This window comes from Hordeum vulgare, chromosome 3H, assembly GCF_904849725.1.
Source record: "Hordeum vulgare subsp. vulgare chromosome 3H, MorexV3_pseudomolecules_assembly, whole genome shotgun sequence".
Classification (NCBI taxonomy): domain Eukaryota; kingdom Viridiplantae; phylum Streptophyta; class Magnoliopsida; order Poales; family Poaceae; genus Hordeum; species Hordeum vulgare.
This window is the reverse complement of record NC_058520.1, coordinates 492,673,533-492,697,069: the sequence shown is the minus strand read 5'-3', so window position 1 is coordinate 492,697,069 and position 23,537 is coordinate 492,673,533. Positions and strand designations below refer to the sequence as shown.

Genomic DNA, 23,537 nt, shown 5'->3' with positions numbered 1-23,537 from the left:
CTAGTGTGACACGCGAGTTGATAATAATAAGATCTTAAAGATGTAAATACATCTTAAGAATAAAATAGTTGCCTGATATCTTTGTCGCAGAGTCATTCTTAGTAAAGATAACCTTATTAATAGAAATTGGCATGGAAGTACGCAATACGTTTTTTGTCGGCATGACGAGACAATAAAACACTTGTTCTTTCAATATAAATTGGCTCGTTCTATATGGTCAGTTATCCACATAACTTGTGGCTTGTATCCTCCTTGTAGTGTTGTCAATATATTTGGCAAGTGGTTACATGAGATTGATCACAGGTTTAGAATTTTTCTCAGGGTGGGAGTGCTTGTCGTGATTTGATCGCTTTGGCTATATAGAAATAATTGTTTTTTAACGATAAAAGTACTTCTCTTATGCAGGTTATCTATAGATGTATCGGCGCGCTTCATTTATGGTTCTCTACAACGAGTGAAGAATCAAGACCTAATTACGAATGTGTGTACACGATTGAAGGCTACCCGAGGGATACTTTTATCTAACATGGATGGCAGCATGATCTTAGGATTGGACCACGTAGGATTTAGGCATTATGGATATATTTTCTTTGTATTTCGCTCTCTTCTTATATTTTGGCTTGTCACGAGGATTTTATTGACTGTATGCATCTTAGTTATACAGAGGTCGGGTGTAATACTTAAATCTTTTAAGTAATAAAACATCCTTTTTCGAAAAAGATGCTTCTCTCTCCCGAGTAAACACCGTCTTCAGCTATCATTCCCGACCAATGTCCAACAGCCCCGCTCCCCATCGCTTAATTCCGTTTTTTTTTACTCGGGGAGAAACCATACACTTCCTCCATACGGATCATTGAGGCTAACCCTATCCGTTCGTTTTTCCAGCGTGGTGTCGCTGTGGAGGCCAGCTTGGCTTTCCCCGCTTGACTTCCTTGATATTGTCCACGTGGTTTGGTCCACGCTTGTTAAGCTTCCTAGTGTTATATTTCCCCCCTCGCAACATATGGTGTTTTTTCTAGTAAATGTATATATGTATACAACCAAAACAAAATTAAAGGGATATATATACAACCAATACGAAGATAATTACACTGTACACTGAACATCATAGGCGTCATGGCGTGCGGGCGCAGCGCGGGATGGAGGGAGGGAACCGGGTTCGAAAATCAAACCCACGCTCTCGCGTGACCGTGCGACACACTCGAGCAGAACCACACGTCGCCATGATGCCCGTCCCGAACACCACCTCGACCTCGCCCGTGCCGCGTCTGTCCTCCATAGGATTCCCTCCGCCGGCACGCCCGACGGTCCCAGCTCCTCAACGGCTAGCTGCTGAGTGCTGACCACCAACTTTATAACTTTTAACGGCTACTCCACCGAAAGACGACGAGAGGCCACCCGTCCCCGAGCCCGGTCAGCCAGATCCGAACGTTTTCGAAGGCCTCGCCGCCTCCCGCGACCCCCAACGGCTACATTTCCCCCCGTCCCCGGCCCGCTATAAAATCCCCCGAACCACCTCGGCGCTTCCCCACACAAACATCTCTCCCACGATCCATCCAGTCCACCACCGCAGGGTTTGAGAAGCCAAGCCAAGCACAGCCACCGTCTGCTGCTTTCTTGCTTTGCTTTGCTTGCTTCTCTTTCTCTGCGACCAGATCCTCCCACCGTCTCGTCCCAATGGCCGCCGTCTCCGCCAAGCTGTCCGTCGCTCTCCTGGCCGCGGTGGTGCTCGTGGCGCTCGTTGCGTCGGCGGCGGGCAGGATCGTGGAGCGGGAGGATGAGTTCTTCCTCGGCAGCCTCGCCCCCTCGCTCGCCCCCGCGCCTGCACCGGCGGCGGTGCACGGCGCGGCAGGCGCCGTCGCGCCCGGGGCGTGGGCCGTGGCCGCCGTCGTCTCGCTCCTCGCCTTCCTCGCTCACTGATGCGTCGTTGCGCTGAGGACAGTGACGGGTGCCTGGCTTCTTGGGAGATGGGGTCCTGCAATCTGAATTGCGGCGAGTCGCGTCTGTTTGTTTCGTTCAGTTTAGTTGGTTGGTTAGACTAGTAGTAGTGGTGATCTCTGCAGTCATGGTTATCTCTCTCTTTTGCCTGTATAAGAGAGAAAGTATGTTTTAAATAATATTATTTATTGATTATTCTTTATATGATTTGTTGTTCAGTTCTTAATTTGTTCGACCCGAAAATGGCATCCGGAATCTGCATCGACCCAACGTTGTGCCCGCAAACATCCAGTCACTCTGGATGTTTGAAATCTCTACAAGTTTTGCTGAGTTTTTCATCGTGGGTGTGACTGAACTAACTGAACCGAGATTTCTGGATTCGGGTGACCTGTTTCCTCGCAAGCTCTGATCGGTCTTCAGCTCTATCCAGATTAAATTCGCCCTGACAGAGATATAAACATATTCAAACTTATATTTTAGTTTTTTTAAGACTACTTGTGGCACGCGCGTGGGAACCCATGGCACATCAAAACTTATTTTAACAGTTTTTTGTCTGTCGTTTTATTTTTTTGAGAATTTACAATCTGTCAAAGAAGAAACATTAATATCGAGGAAGTTCAGTATGAAGTTCTGAATCTCGGTGGCAACGTCCAGCTCGTGGGTCTTACAAACTGAATGGTCATGCGTCGTTCTTCGAGGACTGGAGTGGGGCTGCAGCTGATGTTAGTGTATTTTAAGGAATTGGTAGGGATTATCCCGGTTAAATCCCTAAATCTTCACATATTTTAAAACACCAATTGATTCTAGTGTATTTGACATGTTTCATCTTTATATTTCTATACAATAATAAAGATCAAACAAAAACTTCTCTAGGTACACACAATTATTACCCCCACAAAAACAAACACCAATCACCACCACACTATTAGACAACAAATTACAATCTAACGGCCTTCCACCATCCACGCAGCACCACCGTGTGCATTTATCAAATAAACTAAGGCTGACCGTGCTCCACCTCCTCGCTCAACCTGCTCGCCTCGCGCCCCCGTCGCCCCCGCTCAGGCCGCTAGCCCACCGCTTGCCTCGCGTAGCCGTCGCCGTCGCTCGACGCTCGCCTCGCGCAGCCGCCGCCGCAGCCCCCGCTCAGCCCGCTCGCCTCGCGCCGCCGCCACCCCCGCTCAGCCCGCTTGCCCACCGCTTGCCTCGCGTGGCCGTCGCCGTCGCTCGACGCTCGCCTCGCGCCGCCGTCGTAGGAGGCGACCGAGCAGCCATAGGGGAACGGCGGGCGGGCGGGCACCATGGAGCTCTGCTGCTCGGGAGTCGTAAGCGGTGGCGGCGGCGCGGCCGGTGCCGGGACACTTCGGGCCCAGAAGTCCAGGAATCCTCCTGGGTTCCTACTTGCCCCGCCCAGGAGGCGGCCGAGCAGCCGCGCGGGCTGCCGCCAGCTCGCATCGCCGTCCTACGACGAGCGGGTGGGCCGGCCCGGAGACGCGGGGAGCGTCGTCCACATGCTCAGGTCGGCCGCCGCAGCCGACCCAGCGGAGGCCCTCGAGCTGTTCCTGTACGTCGCGCGGCAGACCAGGGTCGTCGACACCACGGAGTCGTGCAACTACACGCTGGAGCTGATGCGCGCCCATGGCCGGGTCGGGGACGTGGCCCACGTGTTAGACATAATGCAGAGGCAGATCGTCAAGGCCAATGTGGGAACCTTCTGCACCGTCTTCGGGGCGGTCGGCATCGAGGGGGGCCTCCCGAGCGCGCCGGCGGCTTTGCCGGTGATGAAAGAGGCTAGGATTACCCTGAACGCCTACACCTACAATGGCCTCATCTACTTCCTCGTCAAGTCTGGGTTGGACAGGGAGACCATGGAGGTGTACAACGCGATGGCGGCGGATGGTGTCGTGCCGACTGTCAAGACCTATTCCGTGTTGATGCTGACGTTTGGGAAGAGGAGGGACACTGAGACTGTTGTTGGGTTGTTGGGTGAGATGGACGCTCGCGGAGTGAGGCCAAATGTGTACAGCTACACTATCTGCATCCGGGTTCTTGGACAAGCTGGAAGATTAGAGGAGGCGTATAGAATTCTTTGCAAAATGAAGGAAGAGGGCTGCAAGCCGGATGTCGTCACCAATACTATGCTTATACAGATTCTCTGTGATGCCGGTCAACTTGATGATGCCAAGGATGTATTTTGGAAGATGAAAGCGAGTGATCAGAAACCTGATAGAGTGACCTACACTACTCTCCTAGACAAGTGCGGCAACGATGGTGACTCGCGGTCAGTAAGTGAAATATGAAATGCATTCAAAGCTGATGGGTATAATGACAATGTCGTATCTTATACTGCTGTTGTGGATGCATTGTGCCAAGTTGGAAGGGTCGATGAAGCCTTAGATGTTTTCGATGAGATGAAACGAAAGGGTATAGTAGCTCAGTAGTATTCATACAACTCCTTGATATCTGAATTTCTTAAAGCTGATAGGTTTAACCGTTCTCTAGAGCTGGTCAACCATATGAATATTCATGGTCCTACTCCAAATGGCTACACACATGTTCTGTTTATAAATTACCATGGAAAATCTGGCGAATCTCTGAAAGCACTTAAAAGGTATGAGCTTATGAAGAGCAAAGGGATTGTTCCATATGTTGTTGCTGGTAATGTTGTTTTGTATGGTCTTGCTAAATCTGGGAGGCTGGTAATGGCAAAAAGGGTCTTCCATGAATTGAAAGCTATGGGAATTTCTCCAGATAATATCACCTACACGATGATGATCAGGTGTTGCAGCAAGGCATCGAATGTTGATGAGGCCATGAAGATCTTCGCTGAAATGATCGAAAACAGACGTCTTCCATGCTCTTTGATTGATATGGTGTACAAGGCATGGGAAATGAAGCCTAGAATCTTCTATGAACTAAAAAAATGAACGTTGAACCCACTGACTGTACTTACAACACACTTTTGGCAGGATTAGGAAGAGAAGGTAAAGTCAAGGAGGTAATGCAACTGCTTGAAGGAATGAACTCTTATAGCTTTCCACCTAATATAATAACGTACAACAGTGTTTCTGGATTGTCTCTACAAAAATGGGGAGGTGAACTATACACTGGACATGCTATACAATATGACAATGAACGGTTGCATGCCTGACCTTTCATCTTACAACACCGTGATGTATGGTCTTGTTAAAGAGGACAGATTGGATGAGGCATTCTGGACGTTTCGTCAGATGAAAAAGGTTCTTGCTCCAGATTACGCAACGTGTGTACTATCCTCCCAAGTTTTGTGAGGAGTGGATTAATGAAGGAAGCTCTGCATACTGTTAAAGAATATATTCTTCAACCTGACTCTAAAGTGGATAGATCTTCGGTCCACTCACTAATGGAATGGGTGACCGCCCAGGCCCCCAAAATCAGGCCCCGACCTCGTCATGTGCTCCTTCCTTCAACTGCCCAAAGGCTGAACCCAGATCGGCTGTAAGGATGTGTGTGAGATCGATCCATCAGTCTGTGTTAATTAGGATGGTAGTGCACACTGCCAGTCCGGGCCGGAGGTACTTGGTGACTCCCTGATGCACATGCGTCAGAGTAAATAATTTTGTTTAGTGCTAACTAGGAGGTATAATATGCATCTGCATGAGGTAATACAAGTAGCGGTGCATCAGGGTGAAGCTAATTTGTTGCAGGCTAGCGATCGATACCTCAAGTTCTGCCAGAGCAGCGCACGTACATTGTTCACCACGCGGGCACTCGCGTAGACGCACACGCACGGCTCCACGAATCCACGGACCAAAGTGCAGCTGAGGCATGCTGCAGTAGGCAGAAGCAACATACATCGTTTGTATGCTCTCTTGCTCTTATCCTTTTGACTTTAGAAATCAATCTAGATTTAGTTTGATTCTTTGTGTTAATTGGATCAGTTCTCAGCATTTTAAACTCTACTGGGCCTGATGTGTCATACACGAGGGGTATAGAAGATATCTGCACAATATATGTGAGTTAGTGACCACTTGATTACATATAGTCCATATGCTAATTATATATATTGTTTCTCGGCCTATAAGAAATACAAATACAGTGCTACGGAGTTCTCAGCTTAAAGAAAGGGAATTATGGGAAGTTGGAGGGGAGAAGATATTGGACATTTTCTCACTTTGATGTAGATGATGTGAAAACTAGATTGAAAATTAATGCTAAATTTTGTTGGATTTTGGTAGAGTTGCATACATAATGGTAGACAAAATTGAGGTGAAACATAACATGGTTCCTGTTGTATAAATAATATTTGACTATCTTTTACAGGTCGAGAATTTAGAGCACTTAATTTGGTTTATATATAGTGATACATTGTAATGATGTAGAAAGGCGTCCTATTTTCATGTTAACTTACATGTTCTTTGCTATTCGATATAATTTGTTATCTTCCTATTGTTCTGTTAATTGATTCATCTACGGTTGTGCTCTTCTTAGAAGGTCGTCCACCAAGTCCCGAGAGAACCACTAAGAGCTGGAAAATTATTTTAGAGAATTTGTTTGGAGGTACATAATGAAACCTCATAAGTTCTACTTTGCTGATTCTTTCAGAAAATTGTTTCGTTACTAATGCGTTGCACCTGACATGTCTAACTTATTTATAAATGAATCATAAATTCTTTGAATGTTGCGTCCAGGTTTAGCTACAGATGCAGACAAAATCACTCTGAAATCCTTCTCCCTAATTGATTCTCAAACTACTCTTAGGGTGATCTTTGAACCTTGAATGTCGTGGGCACATGAAGTTCTGGTGTAATTTTCCTAGAAACAAGTGATCCAGGCAACAAGGTATTGATTGATGCAACTCAACTGTAATGTTTTGATATTGTTTCAGTGACTTTTAATAGGGTTTTATGAAGGATGACCAATTGAGACGATACCAAAGGGGTTTTGGATGGGAGATTTTGATTTCTCCGTCGTGCAATTGGTTATGGGGTTTCACCATGCCCCGCGGTCTTGTCATACCGGATTGGATGCAGTTGGACAAAATTATTCTTGGGGTCTGTGTCTAGGCGGGACGTCATCTTAAAGTATAAGCTCATAACATTGGCAAGCATTCTTCGTTTTGAAGGGCAAACAAGAAAGGATTTCTTCAAGCGGTATAACGAAGAACCCAATGGGTGTATGCAAGACCGGAATGCCTTTTTGACTTAATCCAACAAATATTATATTCATGAGAAACCCAAAGATGGTCATGCTAGATGGGGATTACTTGGAAGCAAAAAAGTTTTATCTTGTGTGGATTTTCAAAGGAGACATAAACATTATCATGCCTACTGGTAAAAAAACATTAGATAGATCTAAATTTTAGTTGAGTAAATGGGCATGACTACAAATAAATTCAAACACAAAGCAAAAGCTTTGCCGTTTCATTCATTAAGTGGATGATTGTCCAATTAATGATGAAAGCCAGACAAAAACCAAACTAAAAGGGCCCAAGCTCACTCTAGATAGTGTGCCAAATGCCATGACAAAGGCCAACCACACAAACACACACTAGCTAGGGGATTCTCTCCGTCGAACAAACCACTCTTAACATCACTTCCGGAAAGAAGTCATGAGGCACTCTCCTGAGGTGATGAAGAGGGACGTATTCCACATGCCTGCAATAGTTATAACCCACATGACATGAGGCCCATGTCGTTGAAGTTACAAATCTCTCGGGACTGCCAACCAACGTCCACTGCTCCAACACACCTTGCACACTCAGCCGGTACCGCTTTCGCGGTCGTTGTTCCGACATGTCACTGCAAAGACGTGCGTTGCACGTGCATGCTTCCTAGTCCTCATAAATCCTTAAACTTTAGTATAATTTTCTTCAAATACTACTCCTACCTTGTGAATTGAGAATAAAAAGGAATTTAAAAGGATTGAATGAAGGTTGGGATTTCACTCAATCTCTATGAGGATTATCCCATCAATCCCCTCAAAAACCTAGTACCAAACATGGCCTAATAGCCATGGAGAAGCGATTGCCGAGGCCTGGGAGCTGATAGATAACACTATGAGTGCACATTCAGCTGAAGCATTTTTTCTTCGCTTGGGGCTACGGCTGGTTTGTGCAATGTAGTGCAGGAATGTCAAAGTAGAATCAGACCGTGAAGAACTGGTACATGCATGCAATGGGGGGCCGAAATTTGAAGCCCCTACTTGTTGGACTGTATCTTTTCTAATAAAAGCACGAGAGGGCATATCCAACTCACCATCTCAGCCGTCTAACACTTAATCAACAACTTGATTAGATGTTGTTAACGAAACTTAAACGCTAACGAAAACTCCTCCTGGCTAACCCCGCTCACCTAGATCTGGAACTGCTCCCGCAAGCCCCCGCTCACCCCGATCGCCCGCCGCTCCTGCTCGCTCCCCCCCCCCCCCCCGCCGCTCCCGCTCGCCCCGCTCGGCCGCCGCCGCTCCCCCCCCCCCCCGGCCCCGACGCCGCGACCCCTCCCCCCCACGGCCCCGCGCCGCAGCCGCCCTCCTCTCCCGACCCGCCGCCGCGCCCCGCTTCCCGCCCCCGAGCCTCGCGCCACAGCCGCCCTCCTCTCCCGAGACCCGGGCCCTCCCCCACCATCGCCGGTGACCTCTGCATCTGCATCGCCGTTTCGGGCCTTCTTCCTTCCCCTCGTCGACCGGTTTGTTCCTCTCGTCGCTCCGATTGGGTTCAGGGATTCGCATGGGTCGTCCCAGCTGCGCCGTCGCCGCGACCCCTCCCCCCCGGCCCCGCGCCGCTCCCGCTCGCCCCTCTCGGCCGCCGCTCCCTCGCGCAGCCGTCCTGCTCGGCCCGCAACCGTCGCTCGCCCCTGCCTCGCGCCGCGACTAGGAGGAGCAGGCGGCTGCCGTGCCCCTCCTAGCGGTGGCCTATCCAACTCCGAGCAGCCTGAGACGGAGCCATGCCGGCAACGTTCACCCCCTGTCAACCGCCTTCCTCTTCGTCTTCTCCGCCTACCTCCCCACGCAGAACCTGCACAGCACACTCAACACGGTATGTACCTGATGTTTTCGTTAGGACAAAAGCCTGCATTGAAATCTTTGGGTCCATGATGTGTTCCGGTAATCCACGTCCTCCTACGAGTTCCTGCACGAGGGCAACCTGGGGGCCGTGTCCATGGGGATGTTGGACGCCTCCATCCCTCCTTCACCATGTTCAGGGCGACGGGGGCGGACGTGGTGCGGCCGCTGGGGTCGAGGGGCGCGCTCATCCTCAGCACCAGCGGCTACACACTCTTCTTCCTTGACAAGCTCCTCACAACGTGGTACACGATGGTGCCGGCTTCCGTCTACCTGAGTTTTACTTCTTCCCTCATGTGGGTTGGCCATGTACTTAGTTCACCACACCTTAGTAGTACTTCTCATTACTTAATGGTTCACTTTTTTACTTCATATACATCTCGGATGTGCAAAACTGCTTGGAACTTTTGATCACGTTGTAAGGCAAATATTGTACATGAAAGAATCAAATTGTTCAGAGCAAACAATCTTTACCTCACCACCAACACAATAATTTAGGCGCCAAGATGAGTTGTTATAAATAAAACAGGCTCCAACCCAAATCCTTGTTCGCACTCGCTCACTAACCTCATGAAGCAACTCAAAAGCATCTTCAGGGCCTTCCTCGTGAGCAGGCTTTCCACCTTCCAAGTAGGCAGCAACAACATCTCTTTGCAGGGACAAAAATCATAAACAAAATTTCATGCATGCACTAGATGTTATATAAGAACACATTCAAAACCCATGGACCAGCGAAAATTTATAGACGAACATTTAGTAAATGCAATAACATACATTGTACTTCAGGATGTAGAATGATGTATCACTTGCGATTGCAACTAGGTCACCACTATCAGCCCAGTAGACGTTCTACAAGCACAGTCGAAAACAGGTCATTGAAATGTGGACTCCACATATTCATAATCACAATAAAATATACTGAAATCACCTTTACAGTCACATCAATTCTGCGAATTAGTCTGCAATCATCCCATTCATAAAAGCAAATAAAGTCACTGGAACACATTGCCAAAAGTACCCAACCAAAGATACGTTCTGCAGAGAATGAAGGACGGATAGTTTTCTTCTCGTGTAAATCAGATAATTGAAGTCAAGGGATGTGTTGCTTTCAAAATATAGATTAGCTGGTTTGCAAATTTATACAACCGTGATAGATAAAAGGTGCCAGATAACATATGCATTCAACATACAGTGGTAAGATTTCTAGATCAACGAATATGGTTAGGCACTTGAACATAAGTAAAGCAATCCCTTTAGCTGAAGAAATGCAAGTGGTAAGATTTATGTTCATGTTACGGGGAACTATATAGGTAAAGATGCCTACTAACATGAACATTGTTAAGTCTCTCTAGATAAAAGGTGCCAGATCACATATTCATTCAACATACAGTGGTAAGATTTATGTTCATGTTACGGGCATCTTTACCTATTGCATATATCTTAGCTCTAGATTTACGGTTTGTATTTGTTCACGATGAAGAAAAGGCGTACATAAAACTTGATTTGTTAAGTCTCTCTGTTCTCAAGGAGGTCAAAGAATCCCTCATGAGAAGGAGTCAATAAATATTCCTCTTTTGCAAGTCATTCTTATTTTGGTTTGGAAGTAGTATATGTTGTTTAACAGGATCTCTTTTCCATAAATATATTTTTTATTCTGTTGTTTCTATACAAGATTTTTTCCATTCATGGAGTTCATGTTTTCTTTTAGTTAGTCATGACCAGTATTGCATAAGTTTCCTTTCAACTAACTAACTATCAAAAAAGAGGGCAACACAATATTTTGAATCGCTGTTGCAAAAAAGACGGCAACACACTATCAACAAAATATATAATATATAATACAAGATCTTCAAAAGAGGGTTTGCACACTATGGCAAGAAAATGGTGAAGGGAAAGAAATGGAGAGTGGTTAAAGAGACACGACAGTTGCCTATGAAGGAAGAAGTATGAGAGAAGAAGCGTATAGAGAATCAATTTGTTGTTATAGATATCAAAAATCACATGTTGTCATGTTCAACATACATTTTTTAATTAAAACAATTATTTAATAATAATGTGTTTTCTTGCTCCATGACAAGAACACTTGTTATAGCATGATCATGCAGGATTTGACTTTTCCGTGTGAAGAAAATACATTTCGGATGAGAATGGACCCTAGGATATTTTGCTTAATAGGCATCTTTACCTATATATTTCCCCTCAAGGGCACGTATCTCATGTCCGCTGCCTTCAGCCATGCGACAGAGAACAAGCTTCACTCGGGCCAACTTTTGGGTCGATTCAACGGGGAATTCTGGGGAATGTTTGCAAGCACACAAGCACGCAGGTACGTATGTGCATATTCTAAGTCCATTACCTGGAGCGCTAGGTTGGCGGAGAAATTTTGGTTGAATTGTTGTATCATGTACTTATGTAGTAAATTCAATATATTTTGCACGTGACTAGAAATTTGATATCGCTCGTTGTGCTGGGAAATGACAAGGTTTGTAATTAGAACCTTAAACTGAATTCTTCATTCGCTACATATATCCTTGTGTGATTTTCTGCTAGCGTCATCGAACTTCTGAAACAACTTTAGGATGGAGGAGCTGCCAAAAAGAACCTCTTGTTCACTGTATTCCTCGGCTGCATGGTCGTTGGCATCGTGTTGATGTGCCTACTCTCTAGAAGAGATGAGAAGAGAGCAAAATCAGGTAGCCATGAACCCCAAGAACGTTCCTTTCTCCATGACACGTCGAGACCTGCCGTCACGCCGCTCGCTGACCTGAGGATGCTCCTCCTCGCTCCCCTCCTCGCCTATTACGGCCTGCAAGGCATTTGTATGGTGAGCAGATCAGCTGTACTCAATGAACATGCTAGCATCTCGTTTCGTTTTGTACTTGTATATGGGTGGATGTTTCGTTTTCTACTTGTATATGGGTGGGTATGATCAGATCAAGCACAATATGTTATGAATAATTCTTGGTTTGGATTATGTAACAAGGGCAGTGTTCACAAAGAGTGTTGTGACCCCGTTCTCGGGGTGGCCGGAGTGGGCGGGGCGATGGCGGTCTACGGTGCAGCCGATGTTGTCGTAAGCGCCAAACCACCACCAATCCTATATATCTCCATTGACAAGATACCATGCTTTTTTGAGGTCTTGAGCTAATCTTGAGATTCCTTCCCACTTAATTACAGAGCTCGGTGGTCGCCGGCCGTCTGACCTCCGACCTCCCTTCATCCACGTTCATTGTGTCCACCGGAGCTGTTCTCCAAGCCAGAGTGCTGCTCTGGCTGCTCTTTTTCTACATGTTACTTTTTTTACATCATAAATTTTTAATTGTTTCTTTCAGATGCATGTAAGTTGTCAACTGTCAATGCTGCCCGTGATCATAAAATATACTATGCACGTTCCTGGAATCTGGTTACAGTCCCATGGGCGGTTTGCTTGGGTCAACGGTTGCGCTTGTCGTCGGCGCCGAATGGGGCTTCGGTTTAACGGTTACTTGCTTCGTTTTGTGCACTTTATGACACTTGTAATTTGTTCATGTTTGATTAGCGACATACGACCAACCAAATTATTAGCTTAATGCGCTTCATATGCTGTATCAACTTGTCTATGGTAGTATGAAATGCTTTCAACAATCTTACATGTACATTAACACCAAGAATGATAAACCGACGTCTTGGGGTTGCATCCCCACGGCCAAAACTTCTTCGCAACATAAGAAATGAGATTATATTCGTAATTTTATGTTCAGATATAGGAAGAAAAATGGTTTCCTTTTGGTACTTTTAGGAACATACTGGATTGCACTCTCTAGGAGATGGCACGGTGCTGCAAACAACTCATTATAGTAGTTAGCAAATGCAAATCACTGTATATTGTTAGTTATGTGTCTCTTCATATGAAATACTATTATTTTGGGGAAAGGCATCTCGCTGAGTTTTAATAAAACTCCTTAGATTTTGTATGGTGAGGTTGTCTTCGGCAAACAAGATCTGTATTGTTATTGGGGTTCTTTTATTTTCGTTCTAGGTGTTATTGGGGTGTATTTTTTCATGCTTGGAAACAAGATGTTGCTCGTGTTGGAGCTCACAGAATAGGGTATTATGATAGTCTACTTACTTTTGAAGATGTATTAGAAGATAGTGGATGTCCAGATTCTTTGGCCTCAGTAAGGTGCTCATAAAAATCCTGAAGTATGGTCAACAGTTTCGTTTAAAAATGGAAAGGGCAAATGAAGAAGGTATACAGTCGTGTTCATTGTCATGGAAAATTATTATCATTTTTGTTATCCTCAGTAGTTGTCGTTGGATATTATTTGTCTCTTTAAAAAACATCTGATGTAAATTTGTTGTACTCCAAGTCACATACCCTACTACTAGACCCAAAACCTACTACTAAATGGTTCCAAAAAAATGCATGTTATTGTAGAAGTCTTGATCAATATTCCCGTGTTAGTGTGATGTAGAATTTTTTATGCTTATTTTTAACTTATCTTATAGCTCTGAAATTCTTTATTGTTGTCTTACTTCTATTGATGGCAGAAGAGAACACATTTGGGTACACTCACTGGTACAGTTTGTTGTATGTTTATCTTGCTTCAGGGTTGCACACCCTAAGATATCAAGATAGCTCATTTAAATGGTATATTAAATCTCTTGATGGTATGACATGACATTGGCTGGAATTATGTATGACTACTTTGATAGGTACTTCTGTGAAGAAATGATTGTCTCGGGTACTGTGATGCTCTTTTTTTAAAGGTACTCTGATGCTCGCAGTTCTATCGTTTTCAATAGTTGCATATGCTATTGTGATAAAAGAGTACTGCCAAATTTTGCAATGTTCGTTATTCAGATTGACCGTGGTTGACACTCTTGTTTAATACCATAAACTTTGTCATGGTTGATTAAATAGGCACAATTCATTTTAGTTGCAGACCCTAAGATATCTAGAAAGCACTGCTACAAATTTTGAACTAGGATGTAGTTTTTCATAGTTCCTGTCAAATATGCTTATTTGCAATCTAGGGTCACAATTATAAGGTTAATCCTTTAGTTTTGTAGCTGCAAATCTCTTCTCTTGGAATTTTATCCATCATACAAATCATTGCATGCCCAACTAAAATATTTCCTTCAGGATTTGTTTTAGGTTTAAAAGACTTCTCATCATTAATCGCATCATTACAAGACTTCTACAAAGTGTTTACTCGAATGCGTCTACAGCAACGGGTATGTCTCTGACCTTGTAGTTCCAAAAAAATTATGCTACGAACTGTAGATCCATCCCAACAATTAGAAATGAGAACAAAATTACGAACTAGGGAGTTGAGACTCTCTCTTCTTCTTATTTTATTAGGAACTGCATCATATCATGTCATGAGTATTTAGTATTAGGATTAAGGTCTGAATGATGATAAATGTTGTTAAATGATAAGCTGGGTTGAAGTATTAGGTTATTTCCTTTGTTTCATTTGTGGAAACAACACACACACACACACTGTCGTAGTTCATCCCATTCAAAAGCAAATTATAGCTATACAATATTCCAAGACTACATGGTATAACACGTAACTCATGTGAATATATCATTTGTCTTCAGGTATCTTGTATTTGTAGTTTTGAGTAGCCAGTATTGCATCTTCAAAGACAAATGAATTTTATGAATGTGTTGACATGAAGAGTCTAGAACAAATGAGGAGTGTCTACGATGGTGAGGTTTGTGCGTATTCATTGTAAATCATAAAGTAGAAAAGGAATGGTCATTCAGTTAGAAGAAAAAAGTTTGGAGAGTTAAAGTATGGAGGATCTTAGTGTTTGTCTTATAAGGTTTGTGCACTATGCTTAAGCTTATCCATGGAATCTTCTAGATTATACATGAGGCAAAACCCGATGGAGTGAAGATAATATCCGATATCCAACGACCTTCCCCACATATATACTGTCAGATTAATTAGCTTCATCCAATGACCAATATCCAAAGTTGTTTGAACAATATATAGGGATATAGTAAAGGCTCACCAGAGTCACAATGTTGTTAATTCAAACTCTGCTCTGTGCAAAGCTAAAAGCCAAAAACTCTGCTGTGAGTAACAGGCTGCTATGTTTGAGAACCAACAATACGTCAGAGTCGAGGTGACTCGGTTCCTCAATCATGATGCTTTAGGGCCAAAATCGTTGTTTTGACCTTTTTCCCAACTTTAACATAATATGAACCTTTCAGATTTTTTAGCATGATCTGATCCTTTTGGTAACACAAGCCCCGTGATGTTTCTGCCTCTCATAGACACGCCAAAGTAGCCAGAGTTTCTGCCATGAATATATAAGTGGTCACGGGGCCCGTGTTACTGGAAACGCCTCAGGTCGACGTTTCTTCACTGGGCAAAAACACCAAGCCTGAGGCATTTTCAGTAACGCGTCTCAGTTTGTTGTTTCTGCCCTGCCACGTAGGAGGTCAAAAGCTACTGGCCAGACGAGAAATGCCGGCAACTTTGGCGTGTCCAGGTGAGGCAGAAACGTCACAAGGCTGGGCGTTTGCCAAAAGGGTCAAATCATGCTAAAAAAATCTGCAAAGGTTCAGATCATGCTAAAGTTTTCTGAAAAAAGTAAGCGTATGTTGTTCAGATCACTTTAGGTGGTTCAGATCATGCTCTTGTGTGTGTATGTGCATTTGTGTATGCGTCTATGTTGTGTTGTTAGAAATAGAAAGGAAGGAAAAAGTACATAAAAAAAAAGAATGAAACCAAGTTGGTACGTTTATTGGAGTTATAAAAGTGTTAAACAAAGAATGCTAGGTTTTTGTTTTCAAGCCATAGCCACCTTTGTTGTTTAGTCATGTCAGATGAGTGATAATGGAATATTCCTTCTTGGTGTTTGGATATGCTTTCCTTGATTATTGTGTTGATCCACTTGTGTTATGCATCAATGTATGGTATTAGGATTCTTTACTGGTGAGATCCATGTGGCAACCCCTACACCAGAAGTTCTTCCTTTGTGTTCATGGTGGGGCTGCAGACCCTCTGTGTCATGCTTTAGATTCTATTCTACGCCAAAAGGCTATGGTTAATTAGCCACTTTGAGTCTCATGTCCAGCTCTGCAACCACCTAAAGTCAAAGAGCAATTCACATCTGTTTAGTTGTTTCTCTTGAAACTGAAGTTGGAAATTTATCTTTAATTCTCTAGAAAGATTTTAGAAGTCTGAACTAAACACCTTCAACATGGAGAATGATACGTCTCCAACGTATCTACTTTTCCAAACTCTTTCGCCCTTGTTTTGGACTATAATTTGCATGATTTGAATGGAACTAACCTGGACTGACGTTGTGTTCAGCAGAATTGCCTTGGTGTTATTTTTGTGCAGAAATCAAAGTTCTCCAAACGTCCTGAAAATTTACGGGGAGCAGTTTTGAAAATATCAAAAATATATGCGCCAAGTTCCACCTCAGGGGGTGGGCCAGTGGGCCACAAGCCCCTGCTCCGCCACCACCCCCCATGTGGCGGTGGGCAGGCTTGTGGGGCGCACAGGCACCTGCCGCCCCCAACTCCAGTTCTATAAGTTGTCTTTCGTCCCAGAAAAAATAAAAAGAGAAGTTTTCATCGCGTTTTCGATACGGAAGCGTCGCCACCTCCTGTTCTTCATCTAGAGGGCAGATCTGGAGTCCGTCTTGGGCTCCGTAGAGGGGAAATCGTCGCTATCGTCATCATCAACCTTCTTCCATCTCCAATTCCATGAAGCTCTTCGTCGTTCGTGAGTAATCTATTCTTAGGCTCGCTGGGCGGTGATGAGTAGGATGAGATCTATCATGTAATCGAGTTAGTTTTGATGGGGATTGATCCCTAGTATCCACTACGTTCTGAGATTTGATGTTGCTACCACTTTGCCATGCTTAATGCTTGTCACTAGGGCCCGAGTGCCATGATTTCAGATCTGAAATTATTATGTTGTCACCAATATATGTGTGGTTTAGATCCGATCTTGCAAGTTGTAGTTACCTACTATGTGTTATGATCCGATCTTGCAAGTAGTAGTTCATGTGTTCACCAAGTGCTAATGCGTTGGTCCGGTTCTTTATTAAAAGGAGAACCTAATATCCTGTAGTTTCCTTTTGGACCCCGCTGCCACGGGAGGGATGGACAATAGATGCCATGCAAGTTCTTTTCCCTAAGCACGTATGACGACACACGGAATGCATGCCTACATCACATTGACAAACGGGAGCTAACCACATGTCTCTCCATGTTATAGCTATTGCATGATGAATATCATCCAAACAAATCACCGACCCATTGCCTACGAGTTTGTCCTACTACTGCTGATACTTGTCTTACTCTGATGCTGCTACTACTGTTGCTACTGCTGTTACTTGTCTTGCTCTACTATTGCTGCTACTATTGTTGCTACTACTGTCGCTTGCTACTATTGCTACTTGCTACTGCTGTCACTACTGCTGTTCCTTGCCACTGCTATTGCTCATTACACTGCCGTTACTCGCTACTTTGATGTTACTACTGTGCTTGCAGATACTAATCTTTTAGGTGTGGTTGAATCTGATAAATTCAGCTGCTAATACTTGAGAGTATACTCTCACCTCCCGTCGTGCGAACCAACAAATCTGGGTTGAATACTCTACCCTCGAAAACTGCTGCGAACCCACGCGCTGGTGGGCCATCAACAACATTCCTCCAGTTTCATTGCCGGGGAGTGCTTTCAGGATTCTTCTGGTGCCGTTGTAGGAGAAGGTTAGTTGTTATAAGCATTCATCTAGCTAACACTAGAGATTGCAGGATCAGCACTTTTCTGGAGCCATTGCCAGGGAAGCACAACTGACGTCAGCATTTTTCTGGCGCCGTTGTCGGGGAGGTATTGCTATATTCTCTGAGTTACTTGGGATTTATATCTGTTGATCACTATGAAGAATCTTAAGGATCCAAAGACCAAAGTCTTGCCCTCAACTACGAGGGGAGGTAAGGAATTGCCATCTGGCTCTGCACTTGATTCACCTTCAGTTATGAGTAAGTTTGCGACTTCACCTCCATCTAGAAATCTTGATTCGTCGCCTGTGCTTGATGATGCTTGTGATACAACTGCTAGAGATGCTATGCTTGATACTATGCCTGATGATACTATGCTTGATACTATGCTTGATACTGCTAGAATGCTATGCTTGATACTATGCTTGATACTGCTAGAGATGCTATGCTTGATACTGCTTTGCCTGATGATGCTAGAGATGCTGCTTTGCGTGATGATGCTATGCTTGATACTGCTAGAGATGCTCCTTTGCCTGTTCCACTAGGAGTGTTCCTTGATGCTCATATGCTAGAGTTACTGACAATGCTCGTGATGCTTCTGAAACTACCGATGCTATTGAGATAGAACCTGCTTTTGCTCCTGCTAGATCTAGCTCTCCTAGATATGAATTGTGTGATATACCTGGGGGTTATGTTATGGAGGGAGAGATAGCTGAGGATTTTCTTGCGTGTAAGGATGCCTATGACGCTGAGAAATTAATTCTCAAGTGGAAGAAAAAATCTCGTGAAGTCAGGATGAAAAATGACCCGAAGTTTGCCACTTCGCCTATCTTTGTCACAAATAAGGATTATGAATTCTCTGTCGACCCTGAGATAATCACTCTAGTCGAATCTGATCCTTTTCACGGTTATGAGTCTGAGACGGTCATAGCCCATCTTGCCAAACTATCCGAAATAGCAAACCTTTTCACTAATGAGGAGAAGATCCACCACTACTATATCCTTAAGCTGTTTCCTTTCTCTCTAAAGGATGATGCTAAAGCCTGGTTCACCTCTCTTGCTCCTGCATGTGTGCGTAGTCCCCAGGAGATGGTCTATTACTTCTATGAGAAATATTTCCCTGCCCATAAGAAGCAAGCTGCCTTGCAGGAAATATACAGCTTTGCTCAACTCCAAGAAGAGAGTCTTCCACAAGCTTGGGGGAGGCTCGTCCAGCTACAGAATGCTTTGCCTGATCACCCTCTTAAGAAGAACGAGGTACTTGATATCCTCCATAACGGACTTACCGATGCCTCTAGAGACCACCTAGATAGTTGTGTCGGTTGTGTTTTTAGGGAACGAACTGTAGAACAAGCTAAGACCCTACTGAATAACCTCTTGATCAACGATAATGCTTGGACTATTCCCGAACCACCTCCTAAGCCAACTCCTAAGAAAAGAGGTATTCTATTCCTCAGTCCCGAAGATATGCAAGAAGCCAAGAAATCTATTCAAGAGAAAGGCATTAGATCTGAAGATGTCAAAAATCTACCACCTATCGAAGAGATCCACGGTCTCGATAACCCGATACAGGTAGTTGAAGTGAATTCTCTGCGTGGGTTTGATGAGAGTGATATTCCTTTTGATAAACCTGCTAGCCTATGCTTTGATGAATTTGACAACTTTGTTGCCAAACAACAGAGTTTCAATGATTATGTTAGCAGACATTTGGAACAAAGTACTCATATGCTTAGCCATTTAAGTGCTTGTGTAGACAGAAATGTCAATGCTCTGAAGCTTCTGCATAAACATGCCTCTATGATTACTACTCAGGTAGAACAAGTACTTAAAGCTCAGAATGACCAGCTCAATGAATTAAATGACAACTCTGTCAGAGACATTACTAGAGGAGGCAAAATGACTCAGGAACCTTTGTATCCTGAAGGTCATCCTAAGAGAATTGATCAAGATTCTCAAGGAATCAATGCTGATACACCTAGTCATCCTAAGGAGAAGAAGAAGGATGATAGAAACCTGCACGCCAGTTCACCAAATACTATCACACCTGAAGAACCTAATGATATTTCTGCGTCTGATGCAGAAACACAATCAGGTGATGAACATGAACCTGGTGACAACATGGACAGTGATTTTCATAATAATGCTCAACCTAGCCATGATGAGGATGTGGAGATTGAACCTACGGTTAATCATGATAATCAACAACCTGAGAGATACGACAAGAATGACTTCACTGCTAGGAAGCATGGTAAAGAAAGAGAGCCATGGGTTCAGAGACCTATGCCCTTTTCTCCTAATCCATCCAAGAAAAAGGATGATTAGGATTTTCAGCGCTTCGTTGAGATGATAAGACCCGTCTTTCTGCAGATGCGGTTAACTGATATGCTCAAGATGTCTCCATATGCCAAGTACATGAAAGATATCGTGACTAATAAACGGAAGATACCAGATCTTGAGATCTCCACCATGCTTGCCAATTACACTTTCAAAGGTGGAACTCCTAAGAAACTTGGTGATCCTGGAGTGCCCACTATACCTTGCTCCATTAAAAGAAACTACGTAAGAACTGCCTTATGTGACCTTGGAGCCGGTGTTAGTGTTATGCCGCTTTCTCTTTATCGTAGACTTGAGTTGGGTAAGTTGACACCCACTGAAATTTCTCTGCAAATGGCCGACAAATCAATTGCTTTTCCTATCGGCGTTTGCGAGGATGTGCCTGTTGTGGTTGCTAATACCACTATCTTAACAGACTTTGTTATCTTGGATATTCCCGAGGACGATGCCATGGCTATCATCCTCGGAAGACCCTTTTTAAACACTGCAGGGGCTGTTATAGATTGCAACAAAGGCAATGTCACTTTCCATGTTAGCGGTAATGAGCACACAGTGCACTTTCCGAAGAAACGATATTCGGTACATTGCATCAATGCTATCGAAAAGACTTCATCGATTCTGATTGGGAGCTTTGAATGCCCTATTCCTCATGTCAAGATGAAGTATGATTTGCTTGTTGGGGAGATCCATATCCCCATTGAGGTGACTTAGTGGCTATTCGAAAAATTCTCCATTCTCTTTTGCGATTCGAGAAGGTTTTGTCATAAGGACTTGATCAATCCCATTGACGGATTTCTTTCGATGACCATGAGATGGATGAATCAGAGAGTCACATACCTCTATTTTGAGTCTTCATTTTCTGTTGCTTAGAAGAAAAATGATGGAATTAGTTTAGCTTTTCCTGTTTTCTGTTTTAGCGTCCCGGAGAAAAATACCTCGAAAATAAAAGTTCTCCGATGGTCCTGAAAATTTAGTATGATTTTTTCTGGAATTTTTGAAAATTTCTGGGCCTAAGAGGTGGTCAGGGGGCCTGACCAGTGGACCACAAGCTCCCCCATCGCCACCTACCCCCCTAGTGGCGGGGTGCAAGCTTGTGGGGCCCACAGGCACCCCCTCCGCTCACTCCAGCTCTCAGCCTCTTCTTCCACCTCCAGAAAAAAATGTTTCGCAGATCAAACCCGTGTTCTTGCTCATTTGGCTGTGATTTTTGATCTCCTTGCTCAAAGTAGCATTCTTCGAACTGTTTTGGGGAAATTACTCTTTGGTAAGTGACTCCTCCATTGGTCCAATTAGTTTTTGCTCTAGTGCTTTATCCTTCGCGAATTCTTGCTACCTTGGTGACCCTGTTCTTGAGCTATAAAGGTTTTAGCGCGTGATACGGTCTCTAGGCACTAGTAGGAGTAGTTGCTACAAGTTGGGTTAATCCTTATTCACTTTTCTTTCGAAGTCTCTAAAAATTTCAGAATTTTTCAGAGCTAGAAAAAGGAAAAGATGAGGAGGTTCTTGAGAGGCTCTTCAAGCCGTAACCACAAGGAGGATGAGAAGAACCACCCCAAGTACGTAGTCCCTCGAGTCACAGAAGTTCGAGCGTGCGAGTGGCCAAGTGATGAATTTTTGCGCGCCGCCGGACTTTATGAAGACTTTTATTACTTGGTGGAGAACGCAGGTCTTACTGCGTTTGTTGAAGATAAGTGCCCACAATATCTCCTCCTCACCATTATTTTCGTTCAAAGCTTCAACTTTTATCCTAGGAAGAATCCTCCCATGGTTGAGTTCATGATTTACGGTATTTCCCAGTGTATGACGCTGCAGGACTTTTGCAATGCATGCAAATTACCTTATGTTGGGGATATCTGTGACCCTCGTCCACGGGACTTGGAGGATTTCATTGGTTCCATTGCTGTTGGAGAGGAGAGAGGAGTGTCTCGCGCTAGAATTGCTAGCGTACATTTTCCTGTGCTTCGGTACTTCTCACTATTTGTGGGAAATGTTTGATTAGCCGTGGGGAGGCTGGATCACTTAGTTCTCCAGACCTTGCGGTTTTGCGCGAAGGCCTTTATAATGATAAGACTTATAGCTTGGGTGCTATAGTCGCTCAACGGTTGAACCTGAACCGTTCCAAGGGTGTTGTCTATGGAGGTATCTATGCTACCCATCTTGCCAGACACTTTGAGATACCCATTAGACTGGGAGAGGAAGGAGAGATGCTTCTCCCTGAGAGATATCTGGATTATGACAACATGGTTCACCATGATTTTCTGGATAGAGATGCTAGTATACGGATGATTTATAACCTGGTGTTTAGTCAGGGTACTCGGGAGACTATTACTTTGCGTGCTCCTTCTTTGTTTGATCTTTATGCATGCATGTACACTATTATGCCTGCGGACATCTACGCATATTGGGGCTTGGCCCAACCACAGGCGCGCGTGCCCGAGCCGCCAGTCGAGTACCACACGCCAGTTTATCAGTGGGAGCCAGAGGAGCTCACACAGCAGTGGCATTCACAGTCTGCTCCAGTGTATCCTGGAGCTGGTTATTTCCCACCATGGGAGTAGACCAAGCTAGGCCAAAAGCCTAAGCTTGGGGGAGTACGTGTTCTCACCGACTTTATATTCATGCTTATGCTTTCACTCTGTTAGCCGGTGTTTACACTTTGCCACTGTATTATCCATGCTAGTTTCTTTTTGTTTTCTTGTTTTCTTGTTTTGTGTCCTTTTGAGAAAACCCAAAAAGATTTTTCTTTCTTCTTTTGCTTATTGGGAGCTTTCCCGTGTAAATAGTTTTCTTTTTCTTTGTGTCAAGGTAGAAGATATTGGTTACAATGCTTAGTGGTTCTTACATGCTTACCTGTTTAGCTTTCAAAGAGCCATATTATTTTGTCTTCTCCTTTGTGTTTGCCTGCAGATTCAGCTTAGTCCAATGCGTTATTATCGTTTTCATCGTTCGATCGTGCAAATGAAAGGCAACAATGATGATATATGATGAAGTGACTGAGACTGAAAAGCTGGTATGAACTCTATCTATTTTGTTTTTGTAAATATGACTAGCTTGTCGACCCAGATTTAGCTTTGTTGTGAGAGAACCATGTTTGCAATGACAACTTAGAGATCATAGTTTCTGATGCCATGCTTATTTAGCTGAGAGCTTATAATGGTTTGTCTTGATTGCCAACATAGATTTTGAGATGACTATGATGTAGTATGATAGGATGGTATTCTCCTTTGAATGTTTCAAGTGGCTTGACTTGGTGCATTATCATGCATGTAGTTGAAACAAAATCAACATAGCCTCTATGATGTTCGTGTTCATGGTGATTTATATCCTTTTCATGCTTGCATTTAATGTTAGTCAAACTCATTGCATCTTGATGATTGTTGTCGGTCTCTAGTTGGTCGCTTCCCAGTCTTTTGCTAGCCGTCACTTGTACTAAGCGGGAATGCTGCTTGTGCATCCACTTTCATGAACCCAAAAGTTTTTACATGCG

General features: G+C 44.1%; 1 protein-coding gene and 3 pseudogenes across 1 annotated transcript; all 4 read left to right on the top strand.

Annotated features, from left to right (window-relative positions):
* Positions 1-1,513: 1,513 nt before the first annotated feature.
* Positions 1,514-2,140, top strand: LOC123440268. The gene has a single exon (XM_045116844.1). It carries the CDS (start codon positions 1,678-1,680, stop codon positions 1,918-1,920), a length of 243 nt encoding a protein of 80 aa, XP_044972779.1. The 5' UTR covers positions 1,514-1,677; the 3' UTR covers positions 1,921-2,140.
* Positions 2,141-3,239: 1,099 nt separating this feature from the next.
* On the top strand, positions 3,240-5,419 carry LOC123441919 (annotated as a pseudogene).
* Positions 5,420-7,975: 2,556 nt separating this feature from the next.
* On the top strand, positions 7,976-13,065 carry LOC123441918 (annotated as a pseudogene).
* A 49-nt stretch (positions 13,066-13,114) lies between these two features.
* The window catches only part of LOC123441917, a 30,555-nt pseudogene continuing 20,132 nt past the window's right edge, over positions 13,115-23,537 (top strand).

Coding starts and splice junctions, on each gene's coding strand:
- LOC123440268 (XM_045116844.1), top strand. CDS start 1,678: ATGGCCGCCGTCTCCGCCAAGCTGTCCGTCGCTCTCCTGGCCGCGGTG.